The 24,803-nt window shown below is 57.0% G+C and overlaps 1 protein-coding gene, 1 non-coding gene and 1 pseudogene across 5 annotated transcripts in view; 1 reads left to right on the forward strand and 2 right to left on the reverse strand.

The window, feature by feature from the left end:
- OGDH (oxoglutarate dehydrogenase) overlaps positions 1–24,803 on the forward strand; it is a 48,116-nt gene that overhangs the window by 14,585 nt on the left and 8,728 nt on the right. For 2 of the 4 annotated variants that reach the window (XM_039847084.1, XM_039847087.1), the window contains exons 3-10: positions 5,923–6,114; positions 7,523–7,625; positions 18,624–18,739; positions 19,169–19,323; positions 19,425–19,571; positions 19,955–20,045; positions 20,165–20,344; positions 23,045–23,173. In XM_039847084.1, the coding sequence (XP_039703018.1) occupies positions 5,923–6,114; positions 7,523–7,625; positions 18,624–18,739; positions 19,169–19,323; positions 19,425–19,571; positions 19,955–20,045; positions 20,165–20,344; positions 23,045–23,173 (1,113 nt within the window). Of the gene's footprint in view, positions 1–5,922; positions 6,115–7,309; positions 7,401–7,522; positions 7,626–10,895; positions 10,920–11,395; positions 11,441–18,559; positions 18,740–19,168; positions 19,324–19,424; positions 19,572–19,954; positions 20,046–20,164; positions 20,345–23,044; positions 23,174–24,803 lie in introns of those variants that run through there. The other 2 variants (XM_039847085.1, XM_039847086.1) reach the window with 2 other exon arrangements.
- Positions 4,139–4,257, reverse strand: LOC120589609 (5S ribosomal RNA). Its single transcript, XR_005649544.1, has one exon. It is a non-coding gene; the product is annotated as a 5S ribosomal RNA (ribosomal RNA).
- LOC120589606 (uncharacterized) lies at positions 24,556–24,690 on the reverse strand (annotated as a pseudogene).

Below are 24,803 nucleotides of genomic sequence, written 5' to 3' on the forward strand. Positions count from 1 at the left end.
CAGTGGGCACAGAGGGCACAGAGGGCACCCCAGAAGGTTGCAGATCGCCCAGTGCAGCCGTTTCCTGCACAGTGGTGACGTGAATGGAGCTGGCCACATGCACGGGAACCTGCCACTCAGGACAGTGTGTGGGATTTGCCGGCACATTCTCAGCTGGGAGAGTCCCCTGCGCGGGGTGGTTGGCAGGACACTCGCCTGCTGGCCAGCGAGACCCCGGCAACCGTCCTCGGCTTGGAGCCACTGCCCGCCCACTCGTTTGACCAAACGGCCAAACCCTTGTTTCAGGTTGACCAGGCATCTGTTTTTCTCGCTGCCTCGTTGCCCTGAATTTCATGTTTGTAGCAGTTAAAAAGCACTGTTAGTATCAGAACTTAGCATGGCTGTCCGTGACAGAGCTGGAGTCCGACGCGGCCCGGCAGTCATTAGTTTATCGCTGTGTGATGAGGCTTTTGAACCTGGGCTTTAGTCCGGTCTAGGATGGCCATCAGGTGATCAGGCTGAATGTGTGGGCGGGTAGGGCCTGGTTCCAAGCCAAGGTGGGGGCAGCAGGGCAGCCTCAGGGGTAGCATCAAAAGGGGACTTTGGACAAGAGGAAATGGTCCGGCCTGTCCAGAACCCAGAGTCGTGGAATTCGGCAGCTGGTGTCAGCGTTCACACCCAGGATCGAGCTGATTGTCAGCTTCTCGAACAAATCCAGGTGTCCCCACAGATGCCTTTGACAGTGTAAAGAGCTGTGCAGGGACGGGATGTCCTAAGTAGCTGTGCTCCTGCCTTCACAGGCGAGGTATTGGGCACGGAGCCCAAGCCACATCCCTGGCGTCACCCAGCCTGCGGAGCTGGCAAGGCAGGCCCACCGCGGCGGGTTCCGTCGGCATGTGGCCCTGCACCAGGTGACACACCCACACGGCGGAGGCCTTGGAGACTGGCGAGGGCACCAGGCAGAGTGCTCGCCGCCATCCAGAACTGGCGCCTTCCACGAACAGTCTGACGTGAGCTCACGGCCAGGAGCTTGGTGCTGAGGCTCTTGTGATGTGGCGACAATAAACAGGCAAAGTCCACGTGCCTCACCGAATTTCTCATAGCTACATTCCTGCCGAGGTCAGCATCTCTCTTACCTGGGGTGGAGGCTCTGGACTCTAGGCGCTCCGGGTTCATAAAACCGGTGCCCCTTACACTGCACTGGAGACCCCACCCAATACCCGGCCTGGCATTGCATCTGACATCACACGTAGCACCACCACACCTGATGCCACACCTGACACCCCAGCTAGCACCACCACACCTAACAGCACACCTGACCTCACCTGCACCCCACCTGACCCAGCCAGCACAAACACATCAACACCACCTGACACCCCAGTGCATCACCACCAGCACTTGATGCCTCAGCCAGCAACACACCTGACAGCACACCTGACACCCCAGCCAGCACCCCCACACCTGACACCCTAGCCAGCACTGCACCTGACATTGTATCTGACACCGCACCTTTTGGTCTGTTTGCCTGTGAAGGAGGCTGAACCTGTGGATTTGACTCAGCAGGTGTGTTAAGCACATCCTGTGCACTGGACTAGCTCCCTAAGGAATTTACAGGGGACCAGGGACCTGTTTATAGTCTGCAGAGAGCTTCCTGTACTTTGAGAGAGGGGACTGGTGACTGCAGGGAAGCCTGTTGTGGGCCTTAGCGGTCTGGGAGACTTGGGGGGCGCAGAGGACGATGGCTTGTGCCACCAGCTTGAGCTCTGCGGTTAACTGCGCAGTCACCTGCAGTTAGGTCAGGGTTCTGGTTTCACATCGACCAGGACGTTCGCTTACTCCTGCCTGAAACCTGCCGTGTTGTGTTTTGGTTTGTCATTTAGGCAACAAGGTGATGGCGTTAAAGCCATTCGTGGGCAGCAGTCACAGGCTCACGCCTCTGCTGCCCAGCTGTCACTGTCCTGCCCTCCCCACTCCCTGACCCTAGCCAGGCTTGGGCCTGCCCCCAGCACAGCAGCCACTTCCTCAGAAGGAACGCCGTGACATCGCTCACTGCCAGGCCGCCGAGACCTGGTCCCAGACTCTTTGGTCGTCCTGTCTGCCAGCTGACCTGTGCTCCCTCCGTGGGGCCACGCCATGCGGCTGTCCTCAGCTCCAAGGACGGGCCCTCCCTTCATTGCTTGGGGCTGGCGCCTGCTTTGAAGTCACGTTCCCTCGTCCGCCTGCTGTTCCCGGAGTGAGGGAGCCCATCGTGGACCTTTCCTGTCCCCAGACGTCAGGGCTCGCCGCACACAGGTGGCCTCAGTGCTGTTTGGTGTTTGTTCGAGTAATGGTGTCACTTTTCCATGCAGTGTGTCCTGCACTCGTCCGGGAGACTGCTCTCAGATGCCAGGAGCGTCGCGGGGCTGCGGCCCTGCCGGTGGAGGCGCTGGCCCACTGGGGCACGCGCCTCTCCTCGTCCATCTCTGCTCGGCCAAGAACTGGTGTCTGCGTCCGGCCATCAGTCCGGCCGAGGCCACGCAGGCAGCAGGTCGATGCAGAGGTTAGAGGTTGTGACGACGGTGCTGGGGTGTGTTGTCTGTCAGCGTGGCCGGTGAGCAGTGCCTGTGCCTCGTGTCACGCTTTAAGGAGGAACTCCAGCAGCCAGGCCCGGTGTGACGCAAAAGGCACCTGCCCCGCACGGAAGCCTAGGTCTGACCCTGGTTCTGCCCACTGAAGGTGCACTGCATGGCTTTTGCCAAGTGTACGCCGTCCAGAACTTTCTGCACCCAGATGTGAAAGCCCTTCAGGTCTTGGGGGAGGGGAACTTGCTGTTGTTGGGGTGGATGCCTCATCTGAGGGCCGGGCGGGACGGGGCACTCCTGAGTGCAGGTGCCCGCATGGTTGCCTAGGACAAGCGAGGGAGAGCAGGTGGTGGTGCGTGCAGCGGGGTGAGTCATAGGAAAGGCGGGGCCTGCGTTGCTGGCACAGGGGCTCCCAGCGGTGCCCAGCTCTCAGCAGTACCGGTATGCACCGGTTTTTTCCGGCTGCCTCCGGCTCCAGCAGGTCTCGCTAGCACTGCCCTGTGCAGTTGTCCTCAGCCAGTTACAGATCACCTGGCGTTTCCTCCTGGGCACTGCACCCAGGTCAGGGAGAGGAGGCTGAATAGCAATTGCTCCTCCCAGGGCTGGACTGGAAGGGCCTGCGCCCTCGGCCTCCGCCCTGGGAATTCCTGGCGTGTCACTTCCCCCTGGCTTTGGCATGAGGGCCCCCACCAGGTGGCGCTGTGTGCATATCCTCCTGCCCATGGTTCCTGGGAGGTGAGGGTCACACGCGTCCTGCCCAGCCTTGGGAGGAGAACCACCCCCACCCCTGCTGCCACCCTGCTGCCCTTGTCACACAGAGCTTGCTTTTCTGGAGAGAGCACAGCTTGTGGTTTTCCTTTGCCTTTTGGCTCTGGACCCATGAGCATCTGGTGCCATCAGGATGAGGAGCCAGCATTTGGCCAGGGACCCTCGGTCCAAGCTTTCACTGTTGGGCAGCTGCCACTGCATCCCTGGACGCGTCTGCAGTGTTCCGTGAGGTGGGCACAGACCGTCTGCTGCACAGCTTGGAGCGGGTCAGGTCGTGTGTGCCACCTCCAGCAGCTACTTGGTTTTAGGGTCATGCCCTGCCCCCACCCCCCACCCCCCGGGCCCCTCGCAGCCCCAGGGCACGTGTCCAGAGCAGGACTGGGTGTGGACACAGGTGAGGGTGGGGATGCCAGCACTGGAGCAGATTTGGGGTAAAGAAGAAAGTTGATGAGGTTTGCGTGGCAGAAGCAGCTCGCTCTTGGTCTCTGCTGTGCCAGGCTGGCTCCTGCCCCACTGGCTACCATGTTGGAGGGGGGGCCCCTTGTAGGCCTGGGGGACCCTCCCAGCCGCTCCCAGGATATAAGGCACTCCCACTTGGGCCTGCTGTAAGAGCTCCCAAAGTCAGGAATGTCAGGGTATCTGGTGTGCCCTTGTAATGAATCAGGCGGGGGCCCCACCTTGCCCTAGGGAGTGGACACTGAGCTGCCTCCCCTTTCCCTCGTGAGAGCCCGTCAGTTCCTCATTTTTTTTTAGGCGAGGCGACCCTTGGTTGACCTCACAGATTGCAAGGACCTTGTCAGCTTACAACCTCTTATTTTTTAAATTTTTTACGCCTACAGCGCCTGGTCTTCCTAGGTGGTCTCCCAGCCAAGTACTAACCAGGCCCGACCCTGCTTAGCTTCCGAGATCAGATGGGATCGGGCTTGTTCAGGGTGGTGTGGCCGTAGACCCGTCAGTTTCTCTTTCCAGTGGACGTAGCAGGGCTTGGTGAGTGTCGGGAGCCACCTCCATGGGGGAAGTTTGGGAGAATGGCCGTAGAGTGCCCAGTGTCTTGAGGGTTGCCTGGCCTCAGGGTACATGGGACAATGGACTTTGTAGTCAGCATTGTGGCTGGCGCCAGACGGGCATCCAAGTCTCTTTCCTCCTATCAGCTGACACACTGACCATCAACCAGGCAGGTAAAAACAAGAAGACCTTGAATCATGGGATTTGTTAAAACATTAAAAATGGGTGTTAAAATGTAATTCACGTAAAAAGTATACACCCATCTCTGGTTTTTGCACGTTCACCGTGTCGCGCAGTCATGGTAGCTTCTTTTAACTTCTTGAGGATAGGAGGAGTGTATTCATAACTGTGGAATGACTCAAACATTCTGCAGAGCTCCCCGAAAAACAGTTTTAGCGAGAGGCCAGACTGCCCTGTGTGAGGCGGGCGTTCCAGGTCACAGCAGGTTTTCTGGTTTCTGACCGGCGGTAGCGGTCCTCGGGAGCCGTCCAAAGCAGGTCCGTCTGTGCCCTGGACAGCACTGGGAAGAGCCTGCCACAGAAGCCAAGGGACCGGAACCCCACATTGCCGCCCCGATCCACTCGATCCCCACCCAACCACAGGCAGGCGCGCCCGGACAGCAACTTGGCGGCACTGACCAGGAAGACGAACTCAGACTTGGTGCCGTTTCTCTCCTGGCGCTTCCAGAAGTTCATCGACGGGAGACTGAGGAACAGGAAACGGGAGGCCGTATCTTCGTGTTCGCAGCCTCTGTGCCGTTGAGTGGTTTGGGTGTTGTCCTGCACCGGACTTCTATCAAGTCTTAGTTTCTCTGATCCCTGAAGTATTTTTTAAATACTCATCACATCTTTGTGTGGCACGCATGAGCTATTACAGGTCACGGTGTCTATGCGGGTTAGACATCTAATCATTCAAACACGAAATAGCCAAAAATAGCAAAAGGGGTAACTGGGTCCGTCCACGTGAGCACAGAGGTGGCTGACACAGGTGGTTACGTGCTCACAGTCACCCGCTTGCGGTCCTGCTGCCACAGACTGCGTGCTGGCACCTGCGCTGCGGACCTGCGAGGGTGCAGTGTGGCTCTCACTTGGGGCCTGGAGCGCGAGGGGCTCGCCAGGACGCCGGAGCCCAGACTGGGAGCTGCCGCGACTTCCTGGGGGGGCTGAGCCCGGGCGGCCTCCTGTGCAGAGGCCTGGTTCTGTGTCCAGGGATGAGCACAGGGGCCGGGCGACCCATGCGAGCCCTGGGGTCCGAGAGCCCCCTTGGGCTGTTTGTTGCAGTTCAAGGTCCAGGCACTGCAGCCCCTCAAAAGGGTCGAGGGAGATGGGCATCGCCTCCTGCTGTGGGCTTTTGGTGGGAAGGCAGCTGTAGGGCGTCGTGTCCCAGGGTGAAGGGGTGCGGGAGGTGGGGCCGGCCGCCGGGAGACCCGGCCACCCTCGGGGATAGAAGCGGCTGCCCGGGGAGGACGTCGCCCAAGCAGCCACCAGCCCACGGACAGGCGTCACCAGGACTCGACCGGCCTGCCAGAACTGTTCTTTTTCTGGCAGAAAGTGGGTGCTGGGTCCCGGGTGAGCAGTGGAGTGACATGTGTGTTCCTTCTGTTCTCCAGTCATGGGACATTTTTTTCCGAAACACCAATGCCGGGGCACCGCCGGGCACCGCCTACCAGAGCCCGCTGCCCTTGAGCCCAGGCGCCCTGTCTGTCGCAGCACGTGCACAGCCCCTGGTGGGTGCCCAGCCCCACGTGGACAAGCTGGTGGAGGACCACTTGGCAGTGCAGTCGCTCATCAGGGCCTACCAGGTAAGGCAGGTGGCCAGCCTCCCGCCAGCGTGTCATTAGTGACCACCACCTGCGGCATGGGGCGGTCTCCCTGCCCTGGGGCCTGGGGTCCAGACTGAAGCGTGACAGGAGAGGAGCCAGGATAGTCGCCCTCTGAGCAAGCCCTCTGCCTCCTTGAGCTCCTGCCCTGAGCCAGCCCCCCAGTCTCTGTCCCTCGGCTGTCAAGGAAGGTCTGCGGGCCGCGCCAAGTCCCCGCGGGGTTCCCGCGGGAGCCGTGCAGGAGGAGGGTGCTCTCTGGGAGCCAGGTCCCCTCGGCTGCCAGCGCCCATGTCTAGGGGAAGCGAGCCTGCAGAGGCGGGCGGGGCTGGCAGCTCTGGAGCATCCCAGCCTACAGCCAGCCCAGGTGTGTGTCCCAGGGGGTCGCTCAGCACAGTCCGGAGCCCAGACCTTAGTGCCTGGCCTGCGAATGGTTCCGAGGATGAGGGACCCTCAGCCGGACCGCGTCCTGGCCGCCGCACGTCCTGGAGCCATGCTGCGGCCAGGCATGGGCCGCCTCTGCCCTCGTACAGCCACCACGGCGTCGGGACAGGCGGCCAGCGAGGCCTCCCAGGCAGTGACGTCACGGCCGTGCAGGAAGCCATGTGGGCAGCACACCTCGCCCTGAGGGGTGCTCACGGTGGCCGCCACACTCAGCCTGTGACCCTGCTGCTCTCGCACCCTCTCACGGTGCCAGCGGCAGGTCCAGGGGGCATCCAGGGCTCAGGGGACAGACTTCAGGGGCTTCCTCTCGTCTTTGTGTTTTAAACGGTGCAGGCCGGACGCTAAAGTCCTTGTCACAGCTGCCCGTTGTCTGCCACTGTGCCCTGACCCCTCAGCAGGAACCCCGGGCCACCCCCACACTGGCTCTGTGCCGCCCGCCGGCCCTCCTCCTTCAGGGGCTTTTTCGTGGCCTGAGCTGACTGAACATCACACTGGGTGGCAGTCCCCAGCAGAGCCCATTTCCTTTTATCCAGGGAATCGGTGAGGACCCCAAGACAGGGCCTCCTGGACTGCCGGCGGAGCTTATCCTCACGGATGCGTTTAGCACGGGCGCCCGAGGCTCGTTAAGTCAGCTTTGTCTGGGGTTCGCGGGTGCTCTCAGGGAAGGCGCGCAGGTGTGACTTTTACCCACAGCTCGCGGGATCTGTTTAATGACTGCTTGTGTTATTGCTTCCAGGTCAGGGGTCACCACATTGCAAAACTTGATCCTCTCGGAATTAGTTGTGTAAATTTTGATGGTGCTCCAGTAACTGTTTCTTCAAACGTGGGTGAGAATTAATCTGTAAACGCTAATTTTAATGTAATTTTACTTTTTTTTACCCCTTCCCTCTTTTTTTTCTCCTGTCCTCTTGTGTGTGTCCTTCCCTCTCCATCGCTGGCCCTTTCGTAGATACGAGGGCACCATGTAGCACAGCTGGACCCCCTGGGAATTTTGGATGCCGATCTGGACTCCTCCGTGCCCGCCGACATTATCTCCTCCACAGACAAACTTGGTGAGGGTCTGAGCGGCCAGCGCCGCGCTGCTCGGCGCCTCTGTGCCCCCGCCGTGGCGGCCAGGGCCGCGCGGGCAGAGGGCGAGGCTCTTCAGTTTCCTTCGTTCTGATCACTTGGAATCTATCGCTGATGCAGCCTCACGAGCCTCGCGTGTTTGGGGCGAGTTATTTTTATCCCAGCTTTTCAGCCAGATTGTACGAGTTCGATTGTCTGAGTGTCAAAATTGGAAAGTGAAATTTGGGGCCAAAAAGGTTTGTGACTCAGGGAAAAAGATGATGCCCCTGGGCAGCGGGTCAGAAGGTTATCCAGTGACTCGCTCTTCTGGCTGCAGGTCCCGAACCTCAGTGCAGTGCTGCCTCTGCCTCCTGTCACGGGCCATCCGCTCCGCCACACGGCGTGGCCTGCCTGTGACAGGCGGAGTCCAGAGCGAGGACACATTGGGTCTCAATGCTTAAATGCCGGTGATCACACTGAGGAAACTGGCAAGGCGTCCCCAGTGTGCAGGAGGCACTCGTGTGGGGCACAGGTGGCCGTCACGCTCACGCGCACCCCTCCGCTGCTTCGTGTGTGCAGGGCGTGGCTGGGCTCACAGCGCAGCGCCCCTCAGGTTAACCCTGTCTGTCACCGCGTTGCTAACCAGAGCTACAGAAATAACGACGTGATCGGTTTCAAAATGGGCGGTTTCACAGGAAACACTGTGCATGCTAATCACACTGACAACTTTCTCCCTGCCTGACGCAGCTCTGTGGGAGGGGACAGTCTCACCCCTGTGCCCTCGTAGGCGTGGCCAGCGGTAACCTGGCGGGCCAGGGCCCTCAGGTGAGCAGGTCGGTCGCAGCTCTGTCTTCAGACATGCGTGGACAAGACGGCGTTTCTCTGCGCTGCCCCCACTCTCAGTCCCTTAGGGGGACAGGTTGGAGGAGCCCCTCTGAATATCATTGAATAGGGCCGGTTCAGGTCGTAGACTGTAGTTGGAGGTGACAGCTTCCTGGTCCCAGAAGTGGGCTTCTCTGTGCAGTGTCCCCTAGGGCCCCGGAGCCTCCTCCCTCCTCCCCACCACGTAGCCCTGCAGCACCCCGGCCGACACACCTGTGCTCACCTGTCCTGAAGCCTCCTGGGCACCGTGAGTCCTCCGGGCAGGGGCCTGGCCCACAGCCCTGCAGGGGGCCCTTTTCAGAGCTCGAGGTCTGCGGACCTGGCCCAGCTCTAACGTGGCAAAGCATTTGAAGAGACCAGAAGGGCCCGTGGGAGGGCAGGGTGTCCTCGCCCAGTGGCATCTGGGGGTGCCGTTCCTCAGTGTCAAAATGGACCTTTTCTAGTGGTTGCTCACTCTTGTTAGAACGGCCTGGGGACCCTAGAAGTCTCCTCTATGCCACCTGCAGCTGGTCAGGCCAAGCAGTGCCACAGCGACAGGCCCGGACAGGGAGCCTGGCAGTGAGGACTCAGGCCTGCGGCACTGCCCAGCGCCCCAGCCCTCAGTATCTCGGGCAGGGGCAGCGCCTCTTTCGTCCTTTCTAGCTCTCGGCCGTCGCAGCCTTGCTTTACGTCCCAGTCTGGAATGGCGTCTCTGAGTGTTTGTGCTTCTCATGGTGAGAGTGGACATTGAAAACCAGGGACACACAGCAGTGGCCCCAGAGCCTCCTAAGCTCATTGGAGGAAGAGACGCAGCCGCCTCTGGCCCAGAGCCCTTCAGAACCACTCAGAGAAAGTCGTGAAGCAGCCCCCCTTTGCAGAAGAAAATACATTTTCATCCCAAGAATTTGAAATATTGTGACACAAAGGTTATCAATTCTTTCTTCACGAAGGTGCGGAATCGCAAATAGTGTCAACCCCGAAAGTACGAGAGTCTGAGGGGAAACGCGCCGTGGTGGGCACGGGTCGAGACAGCAGCAGCCCTCGTTGGCCAGGTTGTTCAGAACTCAGTTACCTCCTCGGGATGGCACCTGCAGCCTCCTGAGCCCCGCCAGGGTGAGGGCTGGGCGACTGTCGGCAGTCTTGGGCAGTGGTGCTGGACTCTCTGGTAGGGAGACTCAGAAACGGGGCACGCGGTAGGGTGACATGCCAGGTCTCGTGGTGGTCAGTGGCGAGGATGGGGCTGCGCCCGAGTAATGGGACACGGCGGCGCAGGAGTGGGCCCACGTGTGGACTGGGGGAGCACGTGGCTGTGAGGGGTCCTGGGTCCTCCGCCGCTGCCCAAGCCCGGGGCCCCCACGCCTCCTTCGTAGGTGTGGGGAAACAGGCGGGAGATGCCCACGGCCACACGTCAGCAGGCCCGGGCGAAGGCAGAATGCCCGTGCGCAGCGGAAGCGGGCCGTGGTCCGCTCAGTGTCTCCAGCAAGGCGCCATGTGAGGGGGACTTAACTCTGGGAAGTGCTGGCCTAGGTCCTGTGCCAACATCTCAGACGTTCCCGGCCCCTGAAGTCGAGGCCTGCCCCTGTCCATGGGACAGGACACTGCATGTGGGATGGCGCTGCGGGCGCAGCAGCGGGGGGTTGGGGAGATGGGGGCCTTGGTGCACCCTGGCTGAGCTTGACCGTCGGCACTGGGACGCGCTCTCGGGTGTGGGGTGCCTTCCCGATCGTGCCCCGTGGCCACGCCCCAGCACCCCGTGTCCAGCAGACACGGCTCTCACGTCTCCACGGGCCGGGCGGGGCGACCTGCGCGCTCAGAGCCCGGCGGCCGGGGCATCTGCCCTTCCTGCCCTCTGGTTCGTGTCTGTTCTTTGCGGTTTATTTTAAAAATACCTAAGTGCAGACGCCCCCTCAGCCACGGGATCTGTTCCAAGATGCCCAGTGGGTGCCCGAGGCTGTGGGTAGAGCCCAGCCCTCTGCAAGCTGTTGTCCCCTGTGCACAAAATTGCGATGGCGCTAGTTTGTAAATTCGGCACAGTGAGATGACCGACACCGGACAAGGAGACGGGGCAGTTGGGACGGTACTGCAGTAAAAGTTCCGTGAGCGCGGTCCTGCTCGCTCCGCTCACCAAGACGACTGCTCGGAGACGGGCGGCGTGACCCCGCTGGGCGTGGGGACGAGTCACGTTCTGGGTGGGATGGAGCTGGCCACGCAGTCTCATCACACTACTGAAAATAGTGTGCACTTGGAAACTTACAAGTTGTCTACTTCTAGAGTTTTCTATTTGATATATCTGGGCCAGGGTTGACGGGGGATGACTGAGCCCACAGAGGAGGGGACAGCTGTAGAGATAGAAACAACAGCAGCCACGTGCCCGGCACCCTGGGAACAAGCGTGGACATTATCACGTTGCCTTCTGGTTTTTCACGGAGATGGTGCAGGTGCGGCCCCCAGGGACGGGGCGGGTGGGGCAACGACACCGGGTCCTGTGTCGGGTTCCAGGGCAGGAAAGTGGAGCCTCCATCCCGCCTGGGGCAGAGCCGCTGCCGCCCGAGGCCTCTGGTGGGTGCTGTTGTCCCCAGCAGCAGGAATGAATCAGTTCCTGCCAGGTGCGACGCAGCCTTTGGTGCACTCACGAGCAGGACGTGACAGCAGGAGCGGGATGGCGACCACACTCTGCCCCTGGCCCCATGCACCCTGTCCCACGGCCCATCAGACCTGGGGAGGAGCTCTCCCAGTGCGAGCCTTCCCCTCGGCCGTCCTCCCCATCCTGCCCGTCCCCGTGCCCCTCCAGTGTCTGTCTGTCTGCGTGTCCGTGCTCCCGCGTCCTGCGTCCCGCGTGCCGGTGCCGCTGGGGATGTGGCCCTGACTAACCCGCCTGTCTTTTTCCTCCCGCGCCCCGCGCCCCCGCCCTCAGACCTTGCCGTTTTCCAGGACCGACTTCGAATGCTCACAGTCGGAGGTATGGACACATAGCCTCTGCTTACCGGAGCTGAGGACGCGCCCGGACGGGACGTGCGGCTTTTCCAGCATGCTCTGGGGAAAGTCGGCACGGCACTGTCACGTGCTCTGAAGTCTGATTGTTGGGAAATATGTGTTTCTCCTGCCATTTAGTTTTTAACTAGCAGGTAGAGCTGCTTCTCTGTCACATTTGTTTCCGTCCATTGTGTTCTGAGAGCATCTCCACCTCACATGTGTCACCATCGCTTGGCTGAGCTCCCGTGGGGGGACTCGCTCGCTCCTGCCGTGGCCGCCCCGCCCGCCCTCGCCGGACTCTGGATTCCCTCAGGCTCTGCGCCTGGGACAGGGGGCCCCTCGGATCACCCCACGTTAGAGGGACGACGGAAGGGAAGCGGAGGCCCCTCAGCGACCCTGGGTTCTGGGCAGAGCACCTCTGAGGAATCCAGAGTGCGCGCTGTGTCATCTGCCTGCTGTCCCCCTCCATGCTCGGCGGCCAAGAAGCTGCCTTTCCCTCCGCCTCTCATCGTACCTGTGGGACCCCGGGTTGGTCAGCTCACGATTTCGAGATAACTGTAGACTCGCAGGCAGCAGCTAGGAGTGACAGATCCGTGTGTCTTCCAGCCAGGTCCCCAGTGATCACCCCTCGTCAAGCACAGCACATCGTCGCAGGTTGCCGACACAAGTGTGTGTCTGTCCCCACGGGGCCTTTCCTGCTGCCCCTCTGTAGTGACACCATGTCCCCTCTGCCCCACCCTTGTGGAACCCCTGGCCACCACTGCTCTGTTTTCCGTTTCCATAACTGTCATTTCCAGGATATTACGCAAATGGGGTCGTGATGTGCGATGTTTGGAATTGGCGGTTCCCGGTCAGCGTGATTCTCTGGAGTTCCATCTGGGTGTTTTCCTGTCAGTTTGTCCCTGTCGTTGCCTGTGGCCTACTGTGGCTTTAACCGTTCGCTTGTCCACAGACCTCGGGGTCGTTTCCTTTTGTGGACTAACGGGGTCTTTTGAGTTGCAAAAGTTCTTAAGTCTGGCGGATGCCACGTGTCAGCCTGCCTTCCTCGGTCGTGCTTTCTGTGTCGGGTCACGAAGGTCCCTAGCTCGACCCCAAAGGTTTTCTCCTGTGTGTTTTTCTAAAGATTTCATAGTTTGGCATTTCCGTTTAAATCTAATTCATTTTTAGTTAATTTCTGTATAAGACAGGAAGTCCAAGTGAAGGGGTTGGTTCTGGGTTTTTGGGGGGTACCTGTGGGTGTCTGGGGGCTCCAGCACCAGCCACTGTGAAGGTTGGCTTCCCCTCAGGGACTCGCTTCTGCACCTCTGTCAGAAATCAGCTGGGCGGATCCGAGTGGGTCTGTTCTGGGGTCCACTGTTCTTTCCTTCGGTCTGTGACTGTTACCCACCGGTGCCATCCTGTGTAGACTGTTGTAACCGCTGCACTTGGCCTTCCCTTCTCAGAACCGTCTTGGCTGTTCGGGGTCTTGTCTCCGTTTCCAGGAAAGCTCGCTGACATCTGGTGGGAATCGTGTTCAGCCCACAGATGAGTGTCGGGGCGTCGACAGGTGTGCAGATCTGCAGCCTCCCTAGCTGCTCAAGACTTGACACCTCCCGTCAGCCTTGTGTACTTTTCAGCACACGAGGTCCGTATGTGTTTTGTTAGATTTACACCTAAGTGTTTCTTTTTTCTTTTTGATATTAGTGCCTACGCATTCGTCACTAATCGTTAGAAGTAACAGTTGACTTTTGTGTCCCTGTTACGTCCTATGACCTTGCTGAGCTCACTTAGTCTAAGGACTCTTTTTTTTTTGGTTCCTTAGGATTTTTCTATGTAGGCAATCATGTCATCTGAAAATAGAGACAATGATTTCTTCCTTTTCGATCTGCGCCTTTTCTTTTCGTGCCTGCTGTGCCCTAGCTGGGACTCCCAGCACTGGGTGAGTGAGTGGGACAGTGAACGCCCTGCTTTGCCCCCGATCTCAGGATGAGCGCTCAGACTCCACCGTTAAGGTTCACGTCAGCCACGGATTTTGTAGATGCCCCATCAAGTGGAGGGGGTCCACCTCTGCTCCTGTTTTTTAATTACAATTGGGGCTAAATCTTGTCAGTTACTTTTTCTGCATCTCTTGATGCGATCGTGTGATTTTCATCCTTTAACCTGATGGAAGAGTGGATCACATTGATTGATCTTCAAATACCGAACCAACCGGTACTACTGGAGTAGGCCTTGCTTGGTCATGGCATATGCTGCTTTTTGTGTATCGCTCCATCCGTATATATTTTTTTGCGTTCGTATTCATGAGGGATGTTGGTCTGTAATTTTCTGTTTTTGACTGTCTTTGTTCATGATATCACGGTAATTCTAGCTAGCTTCATGAAATGAGTTCCGAAGTTTTCTTCCGACTTCATTTTCTGGAGGAGATGGTGTAGAATTGCTGTTAGTCCTATTTAAACATTGGCTAGGATTCTCCGGCAGAGCCATCTGGGTTTGGAGATTCCTCTTGCAGGAGCTTTTTGTTGATGAATTCCGTTTCCCGAGTCGCCGTAGATCCGTTCAGTTGCCTGTTTCCCGTCGGGTGAGTGACAGCAGTTCGTGTTGCTCTGGGCGCGTCACCTCAGTGCGTATGCAGGGACCGTCCGTCGTGTGTTCTTTCCGTCCTCTCGCTGTCTGCGGGGTCCGCACTGGTGCCCACGCGGTTCCTGGCATCGTCGATCCGTGTCTTCTCTTTTTCTTTGGAGCCGTCAGTGCCGTCGGTGGTCTCAGAGAACCAGCTCCTCGTTTCACTGATTTTGCTCTTGCTCTCTTGTTTCCAGTTTCATCGATTTCCGCTCTACTTCCTGACTTCTGGTTCCTTCTCAGCTGGGTGGGGCTTTTCAGTGGTGGGAGCTTAGATGACTGGAGACGTCCCTGATGCGCCTGCTGCCGTAAACGTCCCTGTCGGAACTGCTGTAGCTGTCTCACAGGCTTCCATGTGTCATATTTTTATTCGGTTCCACGTATTTTTTGATGTCCCTTGAGATTTCCTCCTTGACCCATGGATTATTTAGTTTCCAAGAATTGCGAGATTTTTCTTTTATTTTTTGTTACGGATAGTTTGGTTCATGGTGGTTGGAGAATGCACCCCGTATGATTTCAGTTCTGCTTAATTTGTTGGGGTTTTTATGGCCTCGTGTGTCATCTGTCTTGGCATATTTTCCACGGACACTTGAATGTGTATCCTGTTGCTGTTGGGTGACGTGTTCTGTAAGCGCCCGTCAGGTCCTGATGGCTGACCGTTGCTGAGTCCTATATCCTTGCCAGTTTTCTCTCTAGTTTTTCAGTCAGTTATCACGAGAACAGTGTTGAAATCTCCAATCATAACTGTAGTTTGTCTCTTTCTCTTTCCAGTCTTACCCGGTTTGGGTTCCCATAGTTTGCAGCTTGGTTGTTTGGTGTACATACATGCAGAATCGCCGTCTTCTGGGTAGATCGACCTAGTATGTAATGTCGTCTTCTGACTGGTCATTTTCTTCGCTCTGATGTCTACTCTGCCTGATGATTATATAGCCAGACACACCTGCTTTGGTTTGATTGTGTTTATGATATACTTTTTTCCATCTTTTTACTTTCAGTCTGCCCTCATCATTGTATTTGAAGTTTCTTATAGATAAGCATATTGTTGGGTCCTTTTTTGTTTTTTTAATCCACTCTGCTAATTGGTATATTTAGATCATTTATATTTAATGAAATCGATGTGTTAGGACCTATGACTATAATTTTATTCTTTATTTTCTGTTTGTTCTCTTTTTCATTTTTTTGTTTTTTTCTGACTTCCAGTGTGTTTTTAAGCCTATGTTTTTAAATTTCATTTTTACATATAGTAATTTTGGTCATATGTCTTTTGTGTTTTTAACCTTTTTAATGGTTGTCTAGGTGCGACATCATATATACGTATCTGTCACAGTTTACTGGTATCATCGTTTTGCCAGTTCAAATGAAGTTTAGACACGTACCTTCCTTTATACCCCCTCATTTCCTCTTTTAGAATGTAGTTGTCTTACATGTTTCCTCTACATAACGTTTAGAACCACATCAGCCAGTGCTGTAAAATTTGCTGTGACCGTCAAACAATTTGGAAGACCCAGCGGTGAAAAGTCTGTTTTATTTACCCATTTTTTGCTTTCCACATTTCTTCCTCCCTCCCCATGTCTAAGATTCCTTCTGATGCCATTTTCTTTCTGTTTAGAAGGAACTTCCTTTCACCATTCATTTAGGTAGCAGGTTCTCTTAGTTTCTTTCATCTGAGAATGTCTCAATTTCCCCTTCATTCCTAAAGGTTATTGTCACTAGCTGTAGGGTTCTGGAGAGACAGCTCTTTCCTTTCAGCTCTGAAAAGTGTGGTGCCACTTCCTTTGGAGTCCATGGTTTCTAATGAGGAATCCATTTGAGTTGTTTTTCCCTCCAAATAAGGTGTCATTTTACTCTGTTTTCAGAATTTTTCTTTAATTTTCAGAGGTTGAATTGAGCTGTGTTTTGGCATGGATGTGTTTGGGTTTATCCTGTGAGTTCACTCGGCTTCTTAAATTTGTGGGTTTACGTCTTTTGCCATATTTGAGAAGTTTTCAGCCATTATTTTCCAAGTCCCTTTTCAGCCACCTCCTTTCTCCTCCCCCGCTGGGATCAACATGAAAGTGAGATATTTTTTCTAAGGTCACATGTCCCCAAGGCTTTCTTCATTCCTTTTCCAGTAAATTTTCTCTCTTCTCTTCAGATTGGTTAATTTCTAATGTTCTGTCCCCAAGTTCACTGATCTCTGCCCCGATTCTGCCACCGATCCCACCTACTGAGTTTTAATTTAGGTTATTACATTCACACTTTCAGATTTTCCCACTTGGTCCTTCTTTGTATCTTCCCTTTTTTCAGACTTTCTATTTGCTGAGTCGTAATCTTTTTTCATTTGTCTCTCGTGTCCTGCTGAAATCCGGTGAATCTGAGATAATTCTAACGTCTGTGTCCTGTTGCTGTTCGCGTTCAGTCTGAGCTGTTCCTGGTTCTTGTTAGGAGTGATTGCATTTTGAAACCAGGACATTTGGGGGTTAGGAGACTTGGCGTCTTAACTTCAGTCTCTGCTACAGCGGTCCCCTCTGAGCGTGCCCTGGAGGGAGGCCCCCTCGTTATTCCCGGGAAGGGACGGACGTCCTGGTCCCCCGAGGCCTCTGCTGACACTGGGTGGGGGAGCAGGCTGGCACACTGCCTCCTGGGGGGGATGAAAACTTGGGCCCCCTCTTGGGCCTTGTCTCAAACCTTGGATGGGGTTGGGGGTCAGAGCACCACAGCCTGGCGAGGGCGTGGGTGGGCTTGCAGCGCTGTGTGTTTGGGCGAAGCGGGCAGTGGGTCTGCCCGGCTGGGGTGCCCCTCCCCTGGTCTTTCAGCAAGAGCAGCTTTTCTTGGTGCTCGCTCTCTGCACCGGCAGGAGCCCCAGGCCGCGGGTCCTCACTTCCAGGTCCGGGACCCCCTGGGTAGTCAGCCTCCTTCTCCACGTGCAGAGTCGTCCTATCTTTGGTGCCTGAGGTTTTAGCTGCACTAGGTGAGGGTGAGGGAGGAGGACATATTCTCCGCCCTCCCGGAAGGCAACGGCTAGAATTTAATTTTTCTAATGACCGAAGAACTCAGAAGCAGGGCTAACGGTTTTGAGGTTCAGCAGCCGAGAGGGACCTGTTCAGGAGGATGGAAGTGAGAAATCGCACACACGGTGAGGCCGAGGACTCTTCCTGCTGAAAGGTCGTGGGAAGCCAGGTTCTCCACACACTTCTGTCACGTCCACGATCCAGGTGTCGCCACAGTGTGTGCATGCTGGGCTCTCCTGAGGCCCTGATAAGCGTTCTAGGGAGACACTCGGCTCAGAAAATGCCCCCGCGTGGTTTCGGTTTTCCCGTAAACACCGGAGCCGGGCTGTGGATGGCCAGAGGCGGGAGCAGCACCAGGCGCTCGTGACGGGCTGTGCTCGTTCTCGGTAGGATAGCAGCTGGACTCGTCGCCGAGCTGCACGCAGCCGGCATCCCATGCCCGGACCCAGGAGGAGAGCCAGGCTGCTGCTGTTTTACCGAAACAGAAAGTATTTGAAATGTAGGCTTTGCTTGTAAGGCTCAAACTGCGTGTCGTCAGGACAGACACGTTATGGCTGCAGTTGTCACCGAGCTGCCTGCAGGGTAGACTCCCGGCCACCGTGGTGAGCTCTGGGCCTGGAGCCTGGGACTGTGCACGTCTCAGCCTCCGAGACCAGACACACAGCCGTGTTTGTAGGCGGCTGCTGGCGCCCAAGCCAGGGGCAGGCGTCCATCCAGGCTGGGTGGGGGCCGACCCTAAGTGTCACCTGACAGGTCCCTTCAGGTCCCTCCCCCTTTGAGAATTATCACAATAAGAATCCAGCACATGATGCCCGAGAAAGCCCTTCCATCACGTTCCTGTCAGGTCGAAAGACGGTCTCAGATGAGGCGGCCTGGGGAGCCGGCGCCCGGAAGTGGCGGTGACTGTCAGCCAGTCTGAGCGTCGGCCAGCGGCAGGTCGGCGAGTGTGTAGTTAAGCGGTAGATCCGTGTCAGCCCTGGATCGGGGGAGCAAGAATTGGGCCTGTGTCTGCGAGGACTGTGCACCGCGGTCTGGCCTGTGTCCCCAGGAGGACACCGCGTGCCCCTCGCTCTGTGGCCCGCAGCTCTCCCACAGACCAGCTGCTTCTTGGTGATCGTCCCTCACTTCTCGGCCTTTCCGCTTCCTCTCACTCACCGCACACAAACATTATCTCAGTATAAGACACACGTGACCTGTTCTATACTAGTTCCTCATCTTCTATCTCCTTAACTCTCTGTCACTGGCTTTCTGATCGACCTATCCAGTGTCTTTTCAAGCCAAAATTGGTTGGTGTCTTTGGGACCTTGTAATACTTTTTTCTCTGAATTATGACTAATTGGCGCACTGGACTGGCATACACATGCATATGAATCTTATTCTCACTTGCCTATGACACCCAGTAATATTTTCAGCTTCTGTTTGTTGCTAAATTTTGTGTTTTTAGCCGTAAAATGTTATTTTCCCACATAGCAGAAGTTTTTATGATTTTTCTCTTCTCTCTCCTCTCCTCTGGGGAGTCCCTTCCCCTTTCCATAAACTGTGGCCCCCGTGCGGCTCTGCCCGTCTCTCCTCGCCCCGCAGGGTTCTACGGCCTGGACGAGTCTGACCTGGACAAGGTCTTCCACCTGCCGACCACCACGTTCATCGGGGGCCAGGAGCCGGCGCTTCCGCTGCGCGAGATCATCCGGCGGCTGGAGGTGAGTCCCGCGTGGGCAGGGGGCCTCCCGGCCAGGCTGGGACTTTCTCGATCTGATACTTTTTAAAATGTAAGGGAAATGGAACTTTTTCCTATTCGTGGTTTTTCTTTTTGCAATCGGCCATAGAAAGGGGAAAACATGTCTGTCGTTCGATCCTCCTGGGACCTGACTTCAGATTGGGAGGTCTCCAACGCGAAGCATGAGCCCGGGCTGCTCGCCCCTCCTGCCCGCCCCTGTTCCCTATTCTTTCCCCACTCCTTTTGGGACTCGGGCACTAAGCCCGCGGGGCACCTTGCACACACACACACACGGAGCTGGCCTCTGCCCGTCACAGTGGGCTCTGGGGTGTGTGGAAGGGAGGCCCTGTCCTCCAGGCCTGTGGTTGAGCTGGCAGCTGACGCAGCTGGTGCGTCCCATCTGTGTGCACAGATGGCCTACTGTCAGCACATCGGGGTCGAGTTCATGTTCATCAATGACCTGGAGCAGTGCCAGTGGATCCGGCAGAAGTTCGAGACACCCGGGGTCATGCAGTTCACCAATGAGGAGAAGCGGACGCTGCTCGCCCGGCTCGTGCGGTCCACCAGGTGCAAGCCTTGTGGGGTGGGCCTGGTGACCGGGTTGGGTGGCTTTGGGGCATGGCATCAGGCCTGTGACTTGCTCCTTGTGGCGGCCGGGTCCCGTGCAGGTTCGAAGAGTTCCTGCAGCGGAAGTGGTCATCCGAGAAGCGCTTTGGCCTGGAAGGCTGCGAGGTTCTGATCCCAGCCCTCAAGACCATCATCGACAAGTCCAGCGAAAATGGCGTGGACTACGTCATCATGGGGATGCCACACAGGTACCTGCCTGCTCGCCCTCCCACCCTCGCCCCCCAGCTCCAGAGTGTCCCCTACCTCTGCACTGTCACACCCAAGGCACGGTGGTTTCAGACAGCACCTGGGCCTGGCGCTGTGTCTTATAAAAATGAAGCACAGATGCCCTTGTCAGGGTCACAGCAGAGAGAGGCTGACCGAGAGGGAAGGGCACTCGATGCCACGAGCAAGGCGGTTCTGCTGCCCTCCTGCCCGCCGGGGCTGTGGGTGCCGGGCGAGCGGAGCCCGTGTGTCCCGTGTCGGCCGTGCTCCCAGCTCCTCCCGGACAGCCAGGCAGGCGCTGCCTGGCCCCGGGGGCGGAGGGCGTGCCCGGGGCACGCTGTGGCCCTGCTCACCCCGTGTGTCCCAGGGGGCGGCTGAACGTGCTTGCGAATGTCATCCGGAAGGAGCTGGAGCAGATTTTCTGTCAGTTTGATTCGAAGCTAGAGGCAGCTGACGAGGTGAGGTGCCCGGCAGCCCACACCCCTCCGCGTGTCCTGGGCAAGCCCCCATCCTCCCAGTGGTGGGTGCAGGGCAGTCGGCTGCTGCCTCGGACTGGGCCTCACTGGTCGCCTGTCAGGGCTCCGGGGACGTGAAGTACCACCTGGGCATGTACCACCGGCGGATCAACCGCGTGACGGACAGGAACATCACCCTGTCGCTGGTGGCGAACCCTTCCCATCTCGAGGCCGCCGACCCCGTGGTGATGGGCAAGACCAAGGCTGAGCAGTTCTACTGCGGGGACACCGAGGGGAAGAAGGTGAGGTCACAGGTCCGGGCGGCCTTGCGTCGGCGGGCTGTAGCGGTGTCGTGGACGGGCCCTGCCAGGAGCAGGGGCCGCGTCCCACTGGCAGGGGTGCTCCCTCCGCTCTGCGTCTGTGGAGCAGCCCGCTCTCCAGTGTCGTGTTGGACAGAGGCGTTTTTGCTGAGTGGGAGGCAGGGCCTGGGCAGGCGCCTAGGCTCACAGACTGGTGTGTGTGGCAATGGCGCAGGCGTCCGCATGGCCCCATGGGCGACAGGTCTCCAGGTGCGGGACGTGGGTGCTGAGCGCTGGCCGGCCTGCTCTGCACAGAAATCTTGATGTTTGCAACTTGCCCAATTGGCTGTCATGGTAGAGGTGTGTCTGGTGGCCGCGTGGTTCTCCTTCCCGGCCCCAGAACTGCTCAGGGTGGAAAATGGCACGTGCGTGAGCGTCCCGCGGGGCGAGCTGGCGGGGAACTTCGGGGGCAGCAGGATCAAGGCAGTCAGAGTGGGCGCCGTCATACCTCACCGAGACGGCAGCGGGGTCTGGGGACGTTCTCTGGAGGTGGCAGGTGGCAGAGATGGAGGCAAAGTGGGGTACTGCCCACAGACGCTCTGGGGGGTCAGATGTTTCAGAAGCGGGATCGGGAATCCATCCACGGGGTTCAGTTTGAGGCACGGAAAGTCCGCGCGCCCTGTGCTCGAAGGGCTCGAAGAAGAGGAAGTGCTGTCAGACGGGACGAGGCCGGGGCGGCCTCGGAGACGCGTCTTCCTGCGCCACAGAGAAAGTGTCTGGCGTTTCCACTGTCCTTGGTGGGACATCGGGAGCCAGGGAGGGGGCTGAGATTTCAGAAAGCTCTGTGTGACATCTTGACATAAATTACAGACAAAAGCCATTTGAGCAGTGTCACTGGGAATGCTGAGGACATCCCGAAAAGGAATGGAGTGCATCTTCAGTGATGGCAGCTGTTGTCCTGTTGGGGGGGCGGGCCAAGGGTGCTACTTCTCCCTGGGTGGTCCAGACATCTGCTTCACGGAGCGGCCCTGTCCCCCACGTACCCATGCAGACAGCCCATCCCTGAGAGCCCCCCCAGACCATCACAGCGGCTCTCCTCACTCCTGTCCCAAACCCCAGGCATGACCTGGCCTCCGTTAGACCCACGACTCAGAGCTAGAGGGCGCCGCGGGGCCCTGAGCAGCTCCGCTGCCGAGGCTGGGCGTGTCCCCAGCCTGCAGGGCCCAGCCAGCCCATCGGGCTCAGGGCCGCATGGTCCTTGGGCTGCTGTGGGCTCGCAGCAGAGATTTACTCCTTCCAGGGTCCAGAGGGGCCACGGGGCACTGTCAGCACACCGGGAGAGGGGACCTGAGGCAGCTGGGCTAGGCCGCGGCCTCTCCAGATCAGGGGGGACAGTGTAATAACAGCGGAGACAGGCCCTGAGGTGCTGACAGGACAGCGAAGGCATGTGATCAAGAAGAAAGAATGTGGCCGCCGGTGACCTTCCACCCAGCAGCATCCATCTGGGGCCTGCAAAGCTGCACCCTGCTAGGGAGGCCCCGCACAGATTCGACACTGTCCGCTGTCCCCAAAGGCAGGGCATATGGGTTCTGCTAAAAGACTTAGATTTTGTTCCTGAAAAGTACTCGTGGACCTTCTCTTCCTGGCACTGGGGACCATGGTGGTGACAGGAGCTAGTGAGCATCCAGGAGGGGGTGTGACAGGGATGTGGGACACTGAGCCGGTGGGCGCTGTGTGGAGGGCGGCGAGGTGTCGCACCATGTGGGGGGGTCTGTAAACGTGTGAGCAGGTAGGCACAGGAGGGCTGGACTGAGGTCGAGGCAGCACAGCAATCCTGTGCAGATTCGGACATCCCCACGTGAGCACAACCCTCCACGTCCGTTTTGTGGCTCTGCCAGAAGCATCTGGAAGCGACCATGCCCCAGTGAGCAGTGAGCACATGCACCCTGCTCTCTGCTGCAGCCCATGGGCTCCCCAGGGAGACATGTGATCACGGGGCTAGGCAGGAACGGCACCTGGTGAGCCCCAGAATCCGTGCCACACCCGGGACAGTTCAGGGGGCACAGTGACAACCAACACGTCGGGGTCTGTGAGCACAGGCTAGTGCAGGGAGCAGAAGATGAGGGGTGCTCCGATGCCGCCATGCAGACGTGGGGTGGCACTGGCACCACGGGGGGGGCAGGAGATGGGGGTCCTCACAGCACGGCCATAGCCTTGCTACCCAGGACAAACAGCGACTTTAAGGGAGAGGCAGGCGGCTGCCTGTCAGGTGAGGGAAGCGAACGTCGCTGGCTCGGAGCAGGCCCACACGGGCATCTCCCGGCGAGCAGCTCCCCATCCCTGCGTCGGGCCACAAAGGACCCCCAGGACCCAGGACCCTTCCAGGGTGTGGAGAAGGACGAGATGTCAGCGGGAATGAAGGGGGTGGCCCTAACGCAGCTCCCCATGCACCCAGGGTCTGGGCCAGTGCTGCCTTCAGGTGGGTCCCGCATGGCACGTTCGGGGCTGGGTGTGCTGTGCGGCCGCAGGCCCGAGGCTGGAGGGGTCCTGGGCTGGCGGTCTCCTGCCATGTTCTTTCTAAGTCGGAAATTACTTCAAAAAAACATTACGTGAAAAGCGGACTGCAACTCGTTGTCCAGTGGCCCTTGTGGAGGTGGTTGTCAGGACCATGCTGGACTTGGGGTCTTCCTTGCGTGTCTACAGGTCATGTCCATCCTTTTGCACGGGGACGCTGCATTTGCCGGCCAGGGCATCGTGTACGAGACCTTCCACCTGAGCGACCTGCCATCCTACACGACTCACGGCACCGTCCACGTGGTCGTCAACAACCAGGTACCTGCTCTTTCCCGCAGGGGAGGCCCTCAGGCCGCCGTATGGGGCTCCTAGCCACACTGTCCCGAGGGCACTCTGCTCAGGTCTCTCGCTCAGAGTGACACCACTCAGCTGTTCGGAACGTCCGTGGTTTTCTTACTGTAAAAAAACTTGATGACACAGAGACTCAAAGTGGAGAAATTTTCATTACCCTGTTTAAGATAGTGATGTTTAGAATATTTTTTCTAGACCCACAAGAGTATATAGATGGCTATTATTTTTTAAAAAACTCGGATCACACCCACTTCTTATTTTCTCACGTCATTGTCATATACTCTTAAAAGGAGTTTAGTGGGAATATCCATTATAGATTGCTTCACAGAATACACTTGCTGTATTCTTAGGCTTTTAGGGTTCTCATTTTTCCCTGTTTCAGATAAGGCTGTGATGGACATTCTCGTAAGTACATACTTCTGCACACCTCTGCTCCACGTCATTGTTATCTATCTGTTATTTCCTCCGCCAGCCATATCCAAGGGTGCACGTCACCAGCTCGTGTGAACTTTCGTAGAATAAATGTGACCGCTCTGCGTTTCCCTAAATGCTAACGGCATTGGCACTTTTCCGTGACACTAGTCGTCTGCGTGTCTTCTTGTATGAAGGGTTTGTTGAGAGTTTTGCCTAGGGGCGGTGGTGTTTGTTGTTTTATTAAAATTTGAGAGTCGTCTACTGATTCTGGATGCAAGCCTCGTCAGAGATGTGTTTTGTAAAGATTTTCTCCTAGTCTGGGGTTTATCATGATCATTCCCTTACCAGTATCTTTCACAGAGTACAATTTTTATTTTGGTGAAGTTCAATTTATGAATTTTTTCTTTTTACGGATCGTGTTTTTGGTGTCAGATCTAAGAAAACTTTGCCTTACCAAGGTCACAGATTTTCTCCGTATCTTGTAAAAATTTCTTAGTTTTGTGTTTTATATTTAATCTATGCTACATTTGGAGTTTTTTTCTCGCTCATAAATATCCAGTCGTTCTAGCACAGTTTGTTGAAAGGACTTTCTTTTGTTGAAATGAGGTGACCGCGAACACGTGGGCCTTCGTGAGTCTGTCCTTTGCCAAACCACACTGTCTTGACCCCGTAGCTTCGTTGTGAGGCTTCAAACCAAGCCGTGTGCGTCCTCCAACCTGGCTGCTGTCCTCAGCCGTTCTGCCTTTCCGGATGGTTTGCTGCGTCATGAGAGCTTCAGAACCTGTGTCCATCCCCGCGGAAACTCGTGCTGTGTCTTGATGGGAAATGCGCCGAGTCAGTAGGTCTGTTTGAGAAGAATCACAGTCAGAACAGGGTCGAGCCCTCCAGTCTGAGAATACAATGGGTCTCGCCACTTAGATTTTCTTTTTTCTTTACGCCTAGAGCACCTGGGCTTCCTAGGTGGTCTCCCATCCAAGTACTAACCAGGCCCGACCCTGCTTAGCTTCCGAGATCAGCCAGGATCGAGAGATCGGGAGATCGAGCGTGTTCAGGGTAGCATGGCTGTAGACTTAGATTTTCTTTTGTTTGGCTCATAGGTATTTTGTAGTTCTCAGCACACAGATCCTGCACGTGATTTGTTAGATTTATACCGGAATATTTTATTATTTTGGAGCTATTAATA

Source organism: Pteropus medius, unplaced genomic scaffold (assembly GCF_902729225.1).
Source record: "Pteropus medius unplaced genomic scaffold, Ma_sr-lr_union100, whole genome shotgun sequence".
NCBI classification, from domain to species: Eukaryota; Metazoa; Chordata; class Mammalia; order Chiroptera; family Pteropodidae; genus Pteropus; species Pteropus medius.